This window comes from Phyllopteryx taeniolatus, chromosome 11 (genome assembly GCF_024500385.1).
Source record: "Phyllopteryx taeniolatus isolate TA_2022b chromosome 11, UOR_Ptae_1.2, whole genome shotgun sequence".
Lineage (NCBI taxonomy): Eukaryota > Metazoa > Chordata > Actinopteri > Syngnathiformes > Syngnathidae > Phyllopteryx > Phyllopteryx taeniolatus.
Window position 1 is genome coordinate 25592105 of NC_084512.1, and position 18418 is coordinate 25610522.

Consider the following 18418-nt stretch of genomic DNA (forward strand, 5'->3'; position numbering starts at 1 on the left):
ATGGGGTGCTGTGTGTACATTTATTGAGGAAAAAATGAACTTAAATCATTTTAGCAAATGGCTGCAATATAACAGAGTGAAAAATTTAAGGGGGTCTGACTACTTTCCGTACCCACTGTATATCCTTCCACCTTGTGGTCACCACATTATATAGTACGGTACAACACACCACCGATTGGATTTACTTATCCGATCCTGCTCACTGTTAGAGGCATGGCTCAACGCCCTTTGTATCCAAATCTACTGCCTTCTTTTGTACCTCCACGCAGTTTTGCTTGTCAACATTAGCTTTTTTAGGCCGCTGCTTGTAACACCTTCCACAAACTTCGGCGCGTAATTTTGGCAATGTTTAATTACTTTTGCTTGTTGGTGACAAAGGGAACTGTCTCATCTATGGCACTCTTTTGACCGTAAAACAAAGCCATGTGCGGCTTTTTGCCCAGTTTTCAACCGTTCGTGAGCTTGGCATGTCACATTTAACCGTCTGCGAGATACCGACTGACTTTTTACGAATCAGCGATCGCTTAGCTGTTTAACCTCTGCTTGCTATGCAATTTTCATTTCGGTTATCAGTCCACACGCTCTTCGTCGAGTTACGAGAATAATCGGTTCCAAGCAATGGAAACTGAGGAATACATCGCTAAAGACCTCGTCGCATTCGGCGATGCGATACCGGATATTTGGGACCCTGTAGATCAGTCTTACCGCCGGGTATGTTGCAGCTGGGTGCCATGTCGGCGATGTCCCCCTCAAAGTGATGGTCAAGTGGTTCCACACCCCAGAAAATGTTAACAATGCTTAACAAAGATTAACAAAATAATTTTTTTTATTCCTACCATATAATTATATATGTATATGTAATTACTTTTTTTCCCTGATGCCAGATATCATTGATCCTGCAGTACTGAGACCAGGTCGTCTCGATAAAACATTGTATGTGGGTATGCCACCCCCAGCTGACCGCCATGCAATTCTCCTTACCATTACAAAGGTATGTTAAAAGATGGCACTTTTAAGTAGATCGTAAGTTACTAATTTTCTCCAAGTATCGCAAAGTTTTATTTCCATATAGACCATTTGCACGAACAGCACTCCACATTACGTGAATTTTGTGTCGTATTTTAAAATGTATGAAACTTGCGTTTCAAAAACCCAATCTCAACTCTATTGAACATTTCTCTGGTTCAGTTTTGCCAAGGATGGTCAAATATATAGCTAGAATTATGTCTGAAACGTATCGATGCCTACAAAAAGCATCTATTTAGGATTAAACTTGCTCAGGAATGTCGGTGGATGGAAATATTTGAGCCTGCATACTTCTTGTAAGGTTGTATAATCATTCCACGCTCTAATAAGAACTTATCCATCCATACATTTTCTGTACCGCTTATCCTCACGAGGGTCGCGGGCGTGCTGGAGCCTTTCGCAGCTATCTTCGGGCAAGAGGCGGTGTCCACCCCGAACTGGTCGCCAGCCAATCGCAGGGCACATATAAACAAAATAACCATTCGCACTCACATTCACACCGACAGGCAATTAAGAGTCTTCAATTAACCTACCCTGCATGTTTTTGGGATGTGGGAGGAAACAGGAGTACCCGGAGAAAACCCACCCAGGCACGGGGAGAACATGCAAACACCACACAGGCGGGGCCGAGATTTGAACCCTGGTCCTCAGAACTGTGAAGCAGATGTGCTAACCAGTCGTCGCCGTGCCTTTAAAAAAATAAATAAATACATTTAAAAGAACTTAGTAAATCATGAAAAGCTCCAAATTAATGACATGCATGCATTTGTATGTAAACTTCTGACCACAACTATATTTTGTGTTCCAAATTATAAGCCATGTGCTGTTTCTGTTAATTTTTCAAACTAGTTTTTCTAACGCGCCAAGACTCTAGAATAATTGTCTTTATTGAACAAATCTACCATAACTATTTTTTTCAAATTACTCCTAGTGTTCCAAAGTATTATGCACAACAGTTAAAGAACAAATAGGTTGTAACGATCTGAATTCCGTCGCATTTCTGTTGTTTTTTGAGAGCCTTTAAAAAACGAAATGCTATCACAACAAAAAGCCTTTTTTCTGATCAAGTTGCATGTTAACATGGGAGCCCTTCTTCGATATCACCTTGTCAACGCTCTGTAATTGAAATTGGAAATCTATGAATAGTCTCTGCCTGTATCTTGAATTAGGATGCAAGAATTGCTTCCCAGAGTTCCTGTTTGGAGGTTGATTTGGAAAATGTATGTTTAATATATATCGCGTTAGTTTTATATAACCTTTGCATGTTTTATTGTTCCATAGCTCTGAGCACAGTACTTTGGTGTGTCCTTGCGAATGTGCTCAGGACGGTTTTGACTACTCCCTGTTTTTCGCTTCCTTTCTCCTCCTCTGCATGTACCCATTCCCATAAAGATATGTTTGAGTGCAGCTGGACGAAGCTAATTGTGTGAGAATGTTGTGGGAATGAGAGGGGTATATTTCTTTTTTTCTTATTCTCTCTCTCTCTCTCTCACTTCTGTATAACGGTGATTCTTCGCTTGCACTTCAGTAAGGGGTAACAACTCGTGACGGCTTGTACCTTTTCCTCTCTTTGCAAAGATTTTTTTCTTTCGTTCTTGTAATAAAAAACCCCAAAGACAAGATTGCTTCCCTTTTCTGTCAGTTAAATATTTGCCAAAACAAGGTATACTGCAGACCACCCACATCAGCCCCTTTTCCACGACAGCAACCTTTTCAAGAACTACGCTGGTAATAGTTACAAAATTACTAAAAGAACAGGTGCAAGGTAGACAATGAAGATGAAATGCTTTAAAATGCTCAATCATAAGCATGAGTAAAAAAAAAAGAATAGTTTTTAACCTGGCCTTAAAAACATTCACACTTGGGGCTGGCTTCACTTCTATTGCCAGTTTATTCAATTTGTATGCAGGATAACCGCTAAATGCTGCTTCACAATGTTTGGGTTGGACTCCGTGCGCCACTATTTGACTCGAGTCTGGAGATCTCTGAGCCCTACTTGGTTTCTATTCCATTAGCATTTCTTTCATCTGGACAAACAACATAATACAAATACCTTTGTATTTCATTATCAAACTAAATAAACGGGTCATGCTTGTATGACAGAATGTTGCATTAGTATCATATTAAACAGTTTTAGTGGTTAATACTATTGTCACTCTTGTAGCACAAATATGCTCCATCATAAAAAGAAACAAACAAAAAACTGTATCATGCTTTTATGACTGATGTTGAAATCAAAGCTATAGTACTATATCATGATGATAAAGTTTTAGTTATTAGTAACTATTGTCACCAGGTCCCCAGGGCACATTTCTCTGAGGGGCGGCACGGAAAAAAAAAACCAAAACTTTCATTATTTTAATTATCAATATGAGCGACTGCCCACGGAGCCCATACTCATCCGAAGGCGTCGCTTGACATGTTACACGGCTTGGAATTGGCTGACACAAAGACTCACAGCATGACTTTCGCACTTCAGCGTAGCTTCTGATTGGCTGATAGCTAGGGTAGCAGTTAGCAACGCACACCAAAACAATGGCGCTCATCCAATTTTGCAACTTCCTCGCTCCTCTGTTTATGTTAGCGGCTCTCACCAGAAATCCCATCGAGGAGACGAGGAGATTGGCAGGGGGGGCTGGAGTGGGGTGGGGGGCCATCAGTGCGGCTGCTGCCAGAACCGCTTCTGTTGTTCACTTATAGTTAGTGTGCTCTTTTTCGCATCAGGGAATCTCCTCCCAGGGTTTGTGAAACCTTGCAGTAAGTTATTGGTTCACAAGGAGTTATACTCCTCGATGAGGGCGACACCCCTCTCAGCCAAACCATTGATAACCTTCAGCCTGTGTGTGATTGAACAGTCTTTAGGCATCTCGGGAGTCCCACATACACTTTATTGCCAAAAGTATTCGCTCACCTGCTTTGACTGACATATGATTTTAAGTGGTATCCCATTCTAAATCCATTCTAAATATGATTCAAAATATGATGTTGTCTACCATTTGCAGCTGTAAAAGCTTTGTCTTGTGGGAATGCTTTCAACAAGGTTGAGGAGTGAGTTTATGGGAATTTTTGCCCATTCTTTCAGGAGCATATTTGTGAAGTCACACACTGATGTTGGACAAGAAGGTCTGGCTCACTGTCCACTCGAAATCAACCTGAAGGTGTTCTATTGGGTTGAGGGAAGGACTCTGTGCAGGCCAGTCAAGTTCGTCCACACCAGACTGTCATCCATGTCTTTCTGGACCTTGCTCTGTGCATCAGTGCAGTCATGTTGGAACAAGAACGGGTAATCCCCAAATTGTTTGACTGTCCAAAATCTCTTTGTATGATGAAGCATTCAGAGTTCCTTTCACTGGAGTTCAAGGGCTAATATTTTGGACATTTCCAATTTTGTGGAAACAGTTTGGAAATGGCCCCTTTCGGTTCCAACATGACTGTGCATCATTGCACAAATCAAGGTTCATAAAGACATGGAAGACAGAGTTTGATGTTGGATTAACTTGACTGGCCTGTACAGTCCTGACCTCAACTCTGTAGAACACATTGGGATGAATTAGAGCGGAGATTGAGAGCAAGGCCTTCTCGTCCAACATCAGTGTGTAACCTCACAAGTGTGCTTCTGGAAAAATGGTCAGAAATTCCCATAAACACACTACTAGCCACTTTAAACTGCATAAATGTCTTGGTCTCTGCGCCATTTGCACAATGGTCACTGCACCAGACTATTGTTCTACCAGTCATCTCAAAATGCTCTAATTGCTAGAGGGCTCTGCATCATTTTGCACAATTGTCAAAAAAATAATTATAATAATTGTACCGGCATTACTACATATACTGGTAACCTTTTGTTGCTCAGTGACTGTGTTTATGTTTTTATGTCTCAAAAGTATTCTCTGTCAATTGACTGCCTGTTGTCTTACGAGAGCAGCTCCAACTACAGGAGACAAATTCCTTGTGTGCTTTTGACATACTTGGCAAATAAAGATGATTCTGATTGTGATGATACATGTAAGCACAATATATCACATGATACGGGAAAAGTCCTGACTAACATGCATAGTATACGTGTAAAAGTTCAAAGGTCTTGAGCAACCTCTAAATATTGATGAAGATTATACCCAGTTTTTTTATGATTTCAAACATATTGGTGGAGCGCAAGCATCAACTTTTATAAGTTAAAAACTAATGACCACCCTAATATACAAGCTGAACCAAAAGGGGTCCAACAACTGATCCTTTAGGGAGCCGTTTCCTCCAGGTAGGACCTGAACCACATAAAGACTGTTCCATTGAGGCCTACCGACATTTCCAACCGGTTCAACAGTATGTTATGATCTACTGTTTCAAATGCTACACTGAGATTCAACAAGACAAGAACTGACACCCAGCAACTTTCAGGGGTTTAGGAAACTCGCCTGACTGAAGTGAGCAGTTGATTACTTGCTGAAAATCAGTGAGCACAGACTTGGCAATAGTTTTGAAAAGGTCAGGTGGTATTGAGTCAAGACAGCGAGTTGAATAATACTGCGGGACTTCAAAATTGTTTGTGTCAGCAGGAAGGGGCTGTGTCATCTGTTGACTGGAGGCTGTCGATCGACTGCAGTGCCCGGAGTGTCAAATGGCTCCTTATGAGACCGAAATGACTTAACATCTGAATTTCACTGAGAAACTTCACCTTAAAACGGTTATTCTCATGACCAAGCCACCCAAGTCCATGTAACACTTGTGAACACACTGAGGCTTTGGTGAAAGCACAGATATGCTAATTTTCCATATTGGTTAAATGCTGACTGACTGAGGGGATTGAAAAGTTAACTTTTAATTCTGGTCAAGAAATATTTAAAAGGTTAGGGTGAAGCTACCCATCCTGGAAGCCGTCACCTTATCGTGGTGGAGGGCTCCAATGATCCTAGGAGCTAAATTGTCTGGGGCTTCACGCCCCTGGTAGGGTCACCCATGTCAAACAGCTCCTAGGTGAGGGACCAGACAAAGCATGGCTCCCAAGACCCCTATGAAGAATACATTAAATGGATTGAGGTTTCCCTTGCCCGGACGCGGGTCACCGGGGCCCCGCTCTGGAGCAGGGCCTGGAGGTGGGGCTCGAGGGCGAGCGCCTGGTGGCCGGGCCTGCACCCATGGAGCCCGGGCGGGCACAGCCCGAAAGGGTAATTTGGGTCCCCCTCCCACCTGTGGGAGGGGCCATAGGGGTCTGGTCCAGTGCGAGCTGGGTGGTGGCCGAATGCAGGGAACTTGGCAATCCGAACCCCGGCTACAGAAGCTGGCTCTAGGGACGTGGAATGTCACCTCTCTGGCGGGGAAGGAGCCCGAGCTGGTGTGTGAGGTCGAGAAGTTCCGACTTGATATAGTCTGACTCGCCTCGACACACAGCTTGGGCTCTGGGACCAGTCCTCTCAAGAGGGGTTGGACTCTCTTCCAGTGTGGAGTTGCTCACGGAGAGAGGCGCCGAGCAGTTGTGGGTATACTTATTCCCCCCCCCCCCCGGCTCGGCGCCTGTAGACTGGGGTTCACCTCGGTGGATGAGAGGGTAGCCTCCCTCTGCCTTCGGGTAGGGGGATGGGTCCTGACTGTTGTTTGTGCCTACGCACCAAACAGCAGTTCAGAGTACCCACCCTTTTTGGAGTCCTTGGAGGGGGTGCTGGAGAGCGCTCCCGATGGGGACTCCATCGTTTTGCTGGGGGACTCAATGCTCACGTGGGCAATGACAGTGATACCTGGAAGGGCATGATTGGGAGGAACGCCACGCCCAGATCAGCCACCCCCAATCAGAACCCGAGTGGTGTTCTGTTATTGGACTTCTGTGCTCATCATGGATTGTCCATAACGAACACCATGTTCAAGCATAAGGGTGTCCACACGTGCACTTGGCACCAGGGCAGTTCAATGATCGACTTTGTGGTCGTGTCATCGGACTTGCGGCCGCATGTCTTGGACACTTGGGGTGAAGAGCGGGGCGGAGCTGTCAACTGATCACCACTTGGTGGTGAGTTGGCTCCGATGGTGGGGGAAGATGCCGGTGTGACCTGGCAGGCCCAAACGTATTGTGAGGGTCTGTTGGGAATGTCTGGCAGAATCCCCTGTCAGAAGGAGTTTCAACTCCCACCTCTGACAGAACTTTGGTCATGTTCCGGGGGAGGCGGGAGACATTGAGTCCGAGTGGACCATGTTCCGCTCCTCCATTGCTGAGGCGGCCGACCGGAGCTGTGGCCGTAAGGTGGTCAGGGCCTGTCATGGCGGAAATCCCTGGAACCGTTGGTGGACACCAATGGTGAGGGATGCCGTCAAGCTGAAGGAGTCCTATCGGGCCTTTTTGGCCTGTGGGACTCCTGAGGCAGCTGATGGGTACCGGCTGGCCAAGCGGAATGCAGCTTTGGTGGTCGCTGAAGCAAAAACTTCGGGAGGAGTTCGGTGAGGCCATGGCGAAAGACTTCCGGACGGCTTCGAGGAAATTCTGGTCCACCATCCGGCTTCGCAGGAGAAGCAGTGCACCATCAACACTGTGTATAGTGGGGATGGGGCGCTGCTGACCTTGACTCGGAACGTTGTGAGCCGGTGGGGAGAATACTGCGAAGACCTCCTCAATTCCACCGACACGCCTTCCCATGAGGAAGCAGAGTCTGGGGTCTCTGAGGCGGGCTCTCCTATCTCTGGGATTGAGGTCACCGAGGTAGTTAAAAAGCTCCTCGGTGGCAAGGCCCCAGGGGTGGATGAGATTCGCCCGGAGTTCCTAAAGGCGCTGGATGTTGTGGGGCTGTCCTGGTTGACACGCCTCTGCAACATCGCGTGGACATCGGGGACAGTGCCCCTGGATTGGATTGACCGGAGGGTGTGTTCCAACTACAGGTGGATCACACTCCTCAGCCTCCCTGGTAAGGTCTCTTCAGGGGTGCTGGAGAGGACGGTCCGTCGGGAAGTCGAATTTCAGATTCAGGAGGAGCATTGTGGTTTTCGTCCTGGCCGTGGAACAGTGGACCAGCTCTACATCCTCGAGGGTGCATGGGAATTCACCCAACCAGTCTACATGTGTTTTGTGGACTTGGAGAAGGCGTTCGACCGTGTCCCTCGGGGGGTCCTGTGGGGGGTGCTTCGGGAGTATGAGGTACCGAACCCCCTGATACGGGCTGTTCGGAGCGGACCGGAGTCAGAGTTTGGTCCGCATATCCGGCAGTAAGTCGGACTCGTTTCCAATGAGGGTTGGACTCCGCCAAGACTGCCCTTTTGTCACGATTCTGTTCATAACTTTTATGGACAGAATTTCAAGGCGCAGCCGAGGCATAGAGGTGGTCCGGTTTGGTGACCTCAGTATTGCATCTCTGCTTTTTGCAGATGTGGTTCTGTTGGCTTCATCAAGCCGTGATCTCCAACTCTCACTGGAGCAGTTCGTAGCTGAGTGTGACAGGGGTGAACCGGATTGGATGAGAATCAGCACCTCCAAATCTGAGACCACGGTCCTCAGTCGAAAAAGGGTGGTGTGCCCTCTCCAGGTCGGAGATGAGATCCTGCCCCAAGTGGAGGAGTTCAAGTATCTTGGGGTCTTGTTCACGAGTGAGGGAAGAATGGAACGGGAGATCGACAGGCGGATCGGTGCAGCGTCTGCAGTGATGCGGACTTTGTATCGATCCGTTGTGGTAAAGAAGGAGCTAAGCCGAAAGGCGAAGCTCTCGATTTACCGGTCGATCTACGTTCCTACCCTCACCTATGGTCTGTGGGTGGTGACCGAAAGAAACAGATCCCGGATACAGCGGCCAAAATGAGTTTCCTCTGCAGGGTCTCCAGGCTCTCCCTCAGAGATAGGGTGAAAAGCTCGGTCATCCGGGAGGATCTCAGAGTCGAGCCGCTGCTCCTCCACATCGAGAGGAGCCAGATGAGGCGACTGGGGCATCTGATTCAGATGCCTCTCTGGTGAGGTGTTCCGGGCACGTCCCACCGGCAGGAGACCCCGGGGACGACCCAGGACACGCTGGAGAGACTACGTCCTTCGGCTGGCCTGGGAACACCTCGGGATCCCCCCGGAAGAGGTAGAGGAAGTGGCTGGGGAGAGGGAAGACTGGGCGTCCCTGCTAAAGCTACTGCCCCCGTGGCCCGACCTCGGATAAGCGGTAGAAGATGGATGGATGGATGGAGGGAGGGTGAAGCTCACCCTTAAAATACCATAGCAGTCAATGGTGGAATTTATCGAATTTCCTTTGCTTCAAGTGAAATAAAAGGGACAAACCATTTTCAGTGAGGCAAACAAGTATTTACAGCCACCAATTGTGCAAGTTCTCCCACTTAAAAAGATGAGAGAGGCCTGTTATTTTCATCACTGGTATACCTCACCTATGACAGACAAAATGAGAAAAAAAATCCAGAAAATCACATTGTCTGATTTTTAAAGAATTTATTAGCGAATTATAGTGGAAAATAAGTATTTGGTCACCTACTAACAAGCAAGCTCTCACAGATCTGTAACTTCTTCTTTAAAGGCTTCTCTCCTCCATTTGTTACAAGTATTAATGGCACCTGTTTGAACTCGTTATCAGTATAAAACCTCAAAACAGTCACACTCCAAACTCCACTATGGCCAAGACCAAAGAGCTGCCAAAGGACACCAGAAACAAAATTGTAGACCTGCACCAGGCTGGGAAGACTGAATCTGCAAGAGGTAAGCAGGTTGGTGTGAAGAATCAACTGTGGGAGCAATTATTAGAAAATGGAAGACATACAAGACCACTGATAATCTCCCTCGATCTGGGGCTGCACGCAAGATCTCACACAGTGTGGTCAAAATGATCACAAGAACGGTGAGCAAAAATCCCAGAACCACACTGGAGAATGATCTGCAGGGATCTGGGACCAAATTAACAAAGGCAACCATTACTAACACACTACGCCGCCAGGGACTCAAATCCTGCAGTGCCAGATGTGTCCCCCTGCTTCAGCCACTACATGTCCAGACCTGTCTGAAGTTTGCTAGAGAGCAGTTGGATGACCCAGAAGAGGATTGGGAGAGTGTCATATGGTCAGATGAAACCAAAATAGACCTTTTTGGTAAAAACTCAACTTTTCGTGTTTGGAGGAGAAAGAATACCGAGGTACATCCAAACACAATACCTACTGTGAAGCATGGTGGTGGAAACATAATTCTTTGAGCCTGTTTTTCTGCAAAGGGACCAGGATGACTGATCCGTGTAAAGAAAAGAATGAATGGGGCCATGCATTGTGAGATTTTGAGTGAAAACCACCTTCCATCAGCAAGGGCATTGAAGATGAAACGTGGCTGGGTCTGTCAGTATCACAATGATCCCAAACACACCGCCCGGGCAATGAAGGAGTGGCTTCGTAAGAAGGATTTTCGTGGAGTGGCCTAGCCAGTCTCCAGATCACCACCCCACCCACCCACCCCCCACACACACACACTCATTTTGTCTCTCATAGGTGAGGTATACAAATTACAGGCCTCATCTTTTTAAGTGGGAGAACTTGCACAAATGGTGGCTGACTAGTTTTGTGCCCCACTGTATGTGACAAGTGAGTTCTTGAGTGAGGGAGGCTCGGGTGACTGGATGTTAGAGCAGACAAATGTGTATACAAATGCACCTTTGGCAGTATGAATAATTTGTCTGGCCAGCGTAACGAGTTATTCCGAAAAAAACATTTCTGTTGCCTCTCTACTCTGGCAGCCATTATGTATTGTAACCAAGCATATGTTAAGGGGTTGTTTGGGTCCTCGAGACCCAGAGCGTCTTCGGAATGTCCAATCTCCTAACCTTTATGCCACCTTTCCTTAACCTTTGTTGGAATACGTCAGGGATCAGGAGTCTGGTGCGAGACGAACCTGGAGTTAAATTTGGACTTATACACCCGGCCAAACTTAGTCACACACAACAGGTCGGAGTGGATTTTCACAGTCCCCAGTAAAGCCCGTCGCTACGCGCAAGAACAATTCAGACCATGACAGGACAGATCTACACCAGATACTATGTTCGATAGACATTTGATTACAAGTTCTGGACACTTGTTTATGCAGGCTGGTTAGACCTGCTGAGGTATGCTTAATACAAGTAAAAGCTAAGGGCAATAACATCGCACTATTTAGGCTTCACTTTGACGAGAAATCTTCTTTTCCTAAGGGTGTATTTTACAGACAAAGAGGCTTACTTTGATGTCAAATGTTAACAATTCGCTTCGGAGCTACTTCAGTGAAGAGGAAGTTAGAGATAAAGAACTTTTTCCGTTTTTGGCGGCATCCTTTTTGCCTTTCCTTTTCTGCTTTTTATGGTTAACGAAAAGGCTTGGCTCCATTGTTCACGTGTTAAATTTAAGTTTGTTTTGATGGGTTTTTTTGGGGGAAGGGGGGTTGGCTTTTCATCCTGACCGCATTGAGACAGAATAATTTAGTTATATTGCCATAATTTAGACCAATGAAAGACAACGCAAACATAAATTTGAAAGTCGATTTGATCTTCTGCACATGCAATGTTAAAGGGGTAAATGAACCGATCAAAAGAGGCAAGGTGCTATCGCATATCACATCATATATCATATCAGTCACTCAAAAGCGGACCGACTTAAAAAATGACTCATAACAAGCTTAGATGTAGATGGGTGAAGTATACCACTCGACATTTTCTGCCAAAGCTCGAGGGTTTTCGGGTGGATGGGTGGGGGTGGTGTATTGCTTTTGTTCAGAATTAGAATGATCTTTATTTTGCCAACTATGTCAAAAACACAAGGAATTTGTCTCGTAGTTGGAGCCGCTCTAGTACAACAGACAGCCATTTGACAGAAATTAATTTTGAGACATAAACTCATAAAAGCAGAGTACGTAGAGTCACTGAGCAATGAAAGGTTACCAGTAATGTGGAAATTGCGGTACTTTTTTTTTGTTGTTGTTTTTTTGTTTTTTGTTTTTCCCCCTGACAATTGTGCAAATGACGCATAGTCCTAGCAATTTGGAGCAGTTTGAAATGACTAATAGAGCAATAGTCTGGTACTGTAACCATTGTGCAAATGGGGCCGATACCTCTCAAGCACATGAGTGGCCAGTATTGGTCAACAACAGATAACGGGAATAGTGCAGAGTGGCAAGACTACTAGTGTGAGTGCACGAATAATGTATCATTGGCCCAACAGAGATGTGACAGCAATTGGAAGACAAAATTGGCGGCATGTTACACAGGAATTGTAGGTTAACTGTTTAAGAAGTTAATGGGTATAGGTATACCTCACCTATAAGAGACAAAATGTGTAAAAAAAAAAAAAATATCCAGAAAATCACATTTTTAAAGAATTTATTAGCAAATTATGGTGGAAAATAAGTATTTGGTCAAGAATAAAAGTTCATCTCAATACTTTGTTATATACCTTTTGTTGGCAATGACAGAGGTCAAACGTTTTCTATAAGTCTTCACAAGGTTTTCACACACTGTTGGTGGTATTTTGGCCCATTCCTCCATGCAGATCTCCTCTCGAGCAGTGATGTTTTGGGGCTGTCGCTGGGCAACACAGACTTTCAACTCCCTCCAAAGATTTTCTTTGGGGTTGAGATCTGGAGACTAGCTAGGCCACTCCAGGACCTGGAAATGCTTCATACGAAGCCACTCCGTTGCCCAGGCGGTGTGTTTGGGAACATTGTCAAACTGAAAGACCCAGGCACGTGTCATCTACAATGCCCTTGCTGATGGAAGGAGGTTTTCACTGAAAATCTCACTATACATGGCCCCATTCATTCTTTTCTTTAGACGGATCAGTCGTCCTGGTCCCTTTGCAGAAAAACAGCACCAAAGCATAATTTTTCCACTCCCATGCTTCATCATAGGTATGGTGTTCTTTGGATGCAACTGAGCATTCTTTCTCCTCTAAACACGACAAGTTGAGTTTTTATCAAAAAGTTTTATTTTGGTTTTATCTGACCATATGACATTCTCCTAATCCTCTTCTGGATCATCCAAATGCTCTCTAGCAAACTTCAGACGGGCCTGGACATGTACTGGCTTAAGCAGGGGGACAAGTTTGGCACTGCAGGATTTGAGTCCCTGGCAGCGTAGTGTGTTACTGTTGATAGCCTTCGTTACTTTGGTTCCAGCTCTCTGCAGGTCATTCACTAGGTCCCCGTGTGTGGTTCTGGGATTTTTGCTCATTGATCATTTTGACCCCACGGGGTGAGATCTTGCGGAGAGCCCAGATCGAAGGAGATTATCAGTGGTCTTGTATGTCTGCCATTTTCTCCCACAGTTGATTTCTTCACACTATTTCAGATTCAGTCTTACCACCCTGGTGCAGGTCTACAATTTTGTTTCTGGTGTCCTTTGACAGATCTTTGGTCTTGGCCATAGTTGAGTTTGGAGTGTGACTGTTTGAGGTTGTGGACGGGTGTCATTTACACTGATGAGTTCAAACAGGTGCCATTAATACAAGTAACGAGTGAAGGACAGAGGAGCCTCTTAAAGAAGTTACAGGTCTGTGAGAGCCAGAAATCTTGCTTATTTGTAGGTGACCAAATACTTATTTTCCACCATAATTTGCTCATAAATTCTTTAAAATCAGACGATGTGATTTTTCCGGATTTTTATTCATTTATTTTTTTTTCCCCCCTCATGTTGTCTCTCATCGGTGAGGTATACCTATGATGAAAATTACAGGCCTCTCATCTTTTTAAGTGGGAGAACTTGCACAATTTCTATCTTTACATTGCTATTGTTCACTAAGACTATTTTTGATGCATGTTTGTTTATACTCTTATTTTTATTATTATTAAAGGTTTTATTGAATTATTTTTAAAGTCTCTCGTATGGAACTCTTGTGCGCCTTTGTGTAGTCTGTGAACTTCGTCGGTGGTCTATTACTTTATGAATATGAAGGATTGTGGGTAATATAGCTATGTTCGTAACGGTTGCTGCGGTGCAACCTATGCTAAAAGCGGCTTAAAGGCGGCATCGAGGCACCTTTCCGAAGCATTTTTAGAATTTGAACAACCTATCCTAAGTACTTCTGTGTCATCCCTCTCGGATAGGAGTGGAAAGTTTCTCAGCAAAAATGAGAATCTGAAGAGGGCCCCCAATCTGGGAGTGTGGGGATGGTGATGAAATCTCCCTGGTGACTTGTTGTCCTGGTCTCTCCCCTGCTGTAGCATCTTTGCTGCACGTTATCAATCTCTCTTGTCGGACAGTAGATTGTGCTTGCACCCTGAGCTTGTGTAGTTTAGTTAGTGTACATGGTATTGTACGGTAACATTGATTGTCACTCCTCAATGTATGTGGAACATGCAGACAAAGCACTAATATATCTAACATTCTCTGCATATGCAGCCATTTGTGTTGCTTGTCGAGTCGCGACCAAGCTGGACCAAGATTTACAAAAACATTGAATCTCTTTGAAACTAACCTACAATTGAACTGAAAAACAAATTGAAAATTAAAAAAAAGAAAAGCTGAATGCTTCTTTAGAATGTCAGACTCTCTGTACCTGTATATTAAATAACATTAAATATCTGTCTAAATTTTTATCTTTTTATCTATTTTATAGAGTGGAACCAGACCTCTGCTGGAGAAAGATGTTAGTCTGGAAGAGATTGCATATGATGAACGCTGTGACTGCTTCACGTAAGTCTCAAGTGGAAGTATTAGCTTCCGTCCACAACAAAACACATTTTTATATTTCATACATGCCCCAGTGCCTCAAGGCCTTATCTGGATTGCTAAACTCTCAAAATAACTGGGACAACTACTACAGCTTTTCGTGAAAAATATTTTCAGACACTTCTGCTGTAAAACAGTTGGGTTTAGTTACCCAATATTTTTTTCTCAGCCTTATTTCCATCATGTTGTAGACTTCAATTTGCCACAGTAATGGTTGGACTGTCATTAACTGGTCAGTCCCAGGAGGGAAAGCAGTTGCTATACATACACATTAAGTTCCTTTCCACAAACATAAGATAAGCTTAACGGTTATAATGGTTTCACTTTCCTGTCCCGCTCTCCCTTGCTTGGCGTTTCAACTTCCTTTTTGCGATCATGTTACTTGTAATAAATGTAGTTTATTTGCTGTTGTGGATGCAAGGATTAGTACTGTAGCTGAGAAGAAATGCTCTGGACTGTGAGAGGAAATCCTCTCCAGTAGGTACTTCAGCACTTTGCGCTCCCTTGGTGGAACCTGATCAATTGGGAAACCAAGCTGAGTGACGTTTTGGCAAGTTTGACTTACTGCCTAAACCATATCACTAGCCATGACGTCCACTAGCTAGAGGCTGAGCTGCTCTACATGCATTTTTTTCATGAAGCAGTATGTGGCAAGAGTGCAAAGCACTTAGACTTGCCTTCCCTTACTTAATCTGTTCATTGTGGCGCAAACATACTGCTTGTTAGACCTCTATCCCATCCCGAAAAATCTGAATAAAAATACATGTACTGTTGCACCTCCTTAATTGCATCGTTAATGAGTCTATCTTCCTGTCTGTCTACTTGTCTGTTTGTTTCTCCTAATATAATATATTTATTTGATACAGTGGTGCTGACCTGATGGCGTTAATGAGAGAAGCATCAGTTAATGCCCTGAAGGCCTACATGAAGTCCAAGTGTATTCAACCATCTTCCTCTGGTAACTTCAGTCTTGTCAATTCTTCTTTTGGATGCCATTTGTCAAAATAGCTCCTTCAAAGTTTTTATAGTTTAAAGGTCCTGTATTTTGGCTGGTGAGACCTTTATAGAGTAACTCTCTAACATGGATTTAGTATCAAAGTGTCAATTACATTTAAAAAAAAAACCATTTAATTTCATTTTAAAAAACACCTTGGTTTTGTCATATGAGTGTCCAGAAAAGCCTCTAACAGCTACTTCTGTTTGACCCAGTTTTGTATCCTCTTTGTCCATATTTGGTGAAGACCGCCACCCCCCTTTCCTCTGATTGGTTGCCTCCGTGTGGAAGACCCACTTGTGAGAGCACACACTGGCTCAGGAGCGGAAAGGGAAGGTGAAGATCCTCACTAGTGATGCCGATAAGCTCGAGTAATTCGAATGACCTGATTTCAGGCCTCTCGGCAGAAAAGTGTCTTGAGCTCCGGAATGCGTGGAAGATTTTAATTCATACTTCACGTTAACTGAGGCACCATAGAGACAATACCCACAGCTCGTGACCAACCCTCACCGGAAACAAGTCTGACTTGCTGCCGGATATGCGGACCAAACTCTGACTCCGATCGTGCAGGGACCGAACAGCCCGTATCAGGGGGTTCGGTACCCCATACTCCCGAAGCACCCCACACAGGACCCCCCGAGGGACACTGTCGAACGCCTTCTCCAAGTCCACAAAACACATGTAGACTGGTTGGCCGAACTCCCATGCACCCTCGAGGACCCTGCCAAGGGTGTAGAGCTGGTCCACTGTTCCACGGCCAGGACGAAAACCACGCTGCTCCTCCTGAATCTTAGATTCGACTTCCCGACGGACCCTCCTCTCCAGCACCCCTGAATAGACCTTACCAGGGAGGCTGAGGAGTGTGATCCCCCTGTAGTTGGAACACACCCTGCGGTCCCCTTTCTTAAAAAGGGGGACTACCACCCCAGTCTGCCAATCCAGAGGCACTGTCCCCGATGTCCACGCGATTTTCCAGAGGCGTGTCAACAAGGACAGTCCTACAACATCCAGAGCCTTGAGGAACTCCGGGCGAATCTCATCCACCCCCGGGGCCTTGGCACCGAGGAGCTTTTTAACCACCTCGGTGACCTCAACCCCAGAGATAGGAGAGCCCGCCTCAGAGAACCCAGACTCTGCTCCCTCATGGGAAGGCGTGTCGGTGGAATTGAGGAGGTCTTCGACGTATTCTCCCCACCGGCTCACAACGTCCCGAGTCGAGGTCAGCAGAGCCCCATCCCCACTATATACAGTGTTGGGGCTGCACTGCTTCCCCCTCCTGAGACGCCTGATGGTGGACCAGAATTTCCTCGAGGCTGTCCAGAAGTCTTTCTCCATGGCCTCACCGAACTCCTCTCATGCTCGAGTTTTTGCCATCAGCTGCCTCAGGAGTCCCACAGGCCAAAAAGGCCCGATAGGACTCCTTCTTCAGCTTGACGGCATCCCTCACTGTTGGTGTCCACCAACGGGTTCGGGGATTTCCGCCACGACAGGCACCGACCACCTTACGGCCACAGCTCCGGTCGGCCGCCTCAGCAATGGAGGTGCGGAACATGGTCCACTCGGACTCGATGTTCCCCGCCTCCCTCGGAACATGAGCAAAGTTCTGTCGGAGGTGGGAGTTGAAACTCCTTCTGACAGGGGATTCCGCCAGATGTTCCCAGCAGACCCTCACAATACGTTTGGGCCTGCCAGTCAGACCAGCATCTTCCCCCACCATCAGAGCCACCAGGTGGTGATCAGTTGACAGCTGCGCCCCTCTCTTTAGCAGAGTGTCCAAGACATGCGGTGGGAACATCGATCAAGTCGATCATCGAACTGCGACCTAGGGTGTCCTGGTGCCAAGTGCACGTGTGGACACCCTTATGCTTGAACATGGTGTCCAACGTACAGGCGCCGAGCCGGGGAGCAATAACTATACCCACACCTGCTCGGCGCCTCTCACCGTGGGCAACTCCAGAGTGGAAGAGAGTCCAACCCCTCTCGAGAGGACTGGTACCAGAGCCCAAGCTGTGCGTGGAGGCGAGTCCGACTATATCTAGTCGGAACTTCTCGACATCACACACCAGATCGGGCTCCTTCCCTGCCAGAGAGGTGACATTCCACGTCCCTTGAGCCAGCTTCTGTAGCCGGGGATCGGATCGCCAACGTCCCCGCCTTCGGCCACCGCTCAGCTCGCACTGCACCCGACCCCTATGGCCCCTCCCAAAGGTGGAGAGCCCATGGGAAGACACAGGCTCCCTGTTGCTGGGAAACCAAATTCATTTATCCACATCTCCACACATTCCACAGACTTCTCTCCATATTCTTCTGTCATACGAGACATAATAGGTGACGTGTACACTGGTAATTCGGCCTTTTTTTTTTTTTTTGGCTCTTCCCATGTTCTATTTTCCAATACCCGTTAGAAGCGCTTCTTTTTTTTTTTTTTTTTTTTTTTACAATATTTGAACATCTTCGAAATTGTTGGGGACTGAAACCCCAGATGATCGGACTTGAACCAGGGGACCTGAACCCCTGATTATCGTACTCAAACCTAACCCAAACCCTGAACCCCTAACCGAACTCCAACCGGGGAACTGTAACCTAGTCTTTAACCGGACTCAAACCGGAACGTAAGGACTCTGACCCTTCCAATGGAATCTGGGGAGAGCAATTACTAATACCACTTATTACAAAGGCAAGATTGTTTCAAATACAGTACACCATATGAAATGCTCTGATTTTCAAGGAATTAAAATTTTCTTTACCGTCATTCTTTGTTTGA

The 18418-nt window shown here is 45.9% G+C and overlaps 1 protein-coding gene across 9 annotated transcripts in view; it reads left to right on the top strand.

The window, feature by feature from the left end:
• Nucleotides 1-18418, top strand: part of nvl (nuclear VCP like) — a 95778-nt gene that overhangs the window by 62973 nt on the left and 14387 nt on the right. For 4 of the 9 annotated variants that reach the window (XM_061789242.1, XM_061789245.1, XM_061789243.1 and 1 more), the window contains 3 exons: nucleotides 885-991; nucleotides 14548-14624; nucleotides 15527-15618. In XM_061789242.1, coding sequence (XP_061645226.1) covers nucleotides 885-991; nucleotides 14548-14624; nucleotides 15527-15618 — 276 coding nt within the window. Of the gene's footprint in view, nucleotides 1-884; nucleotides 992-14547; nucleotides 14625-15526; nucleotides 15624-18418 lie in introns of those variants that run through there. The other 5 variants (XM_061789246.1, XM_061789248.1, XM_061789250.1 and 2 more) reach the window with 2 other exon arrangements.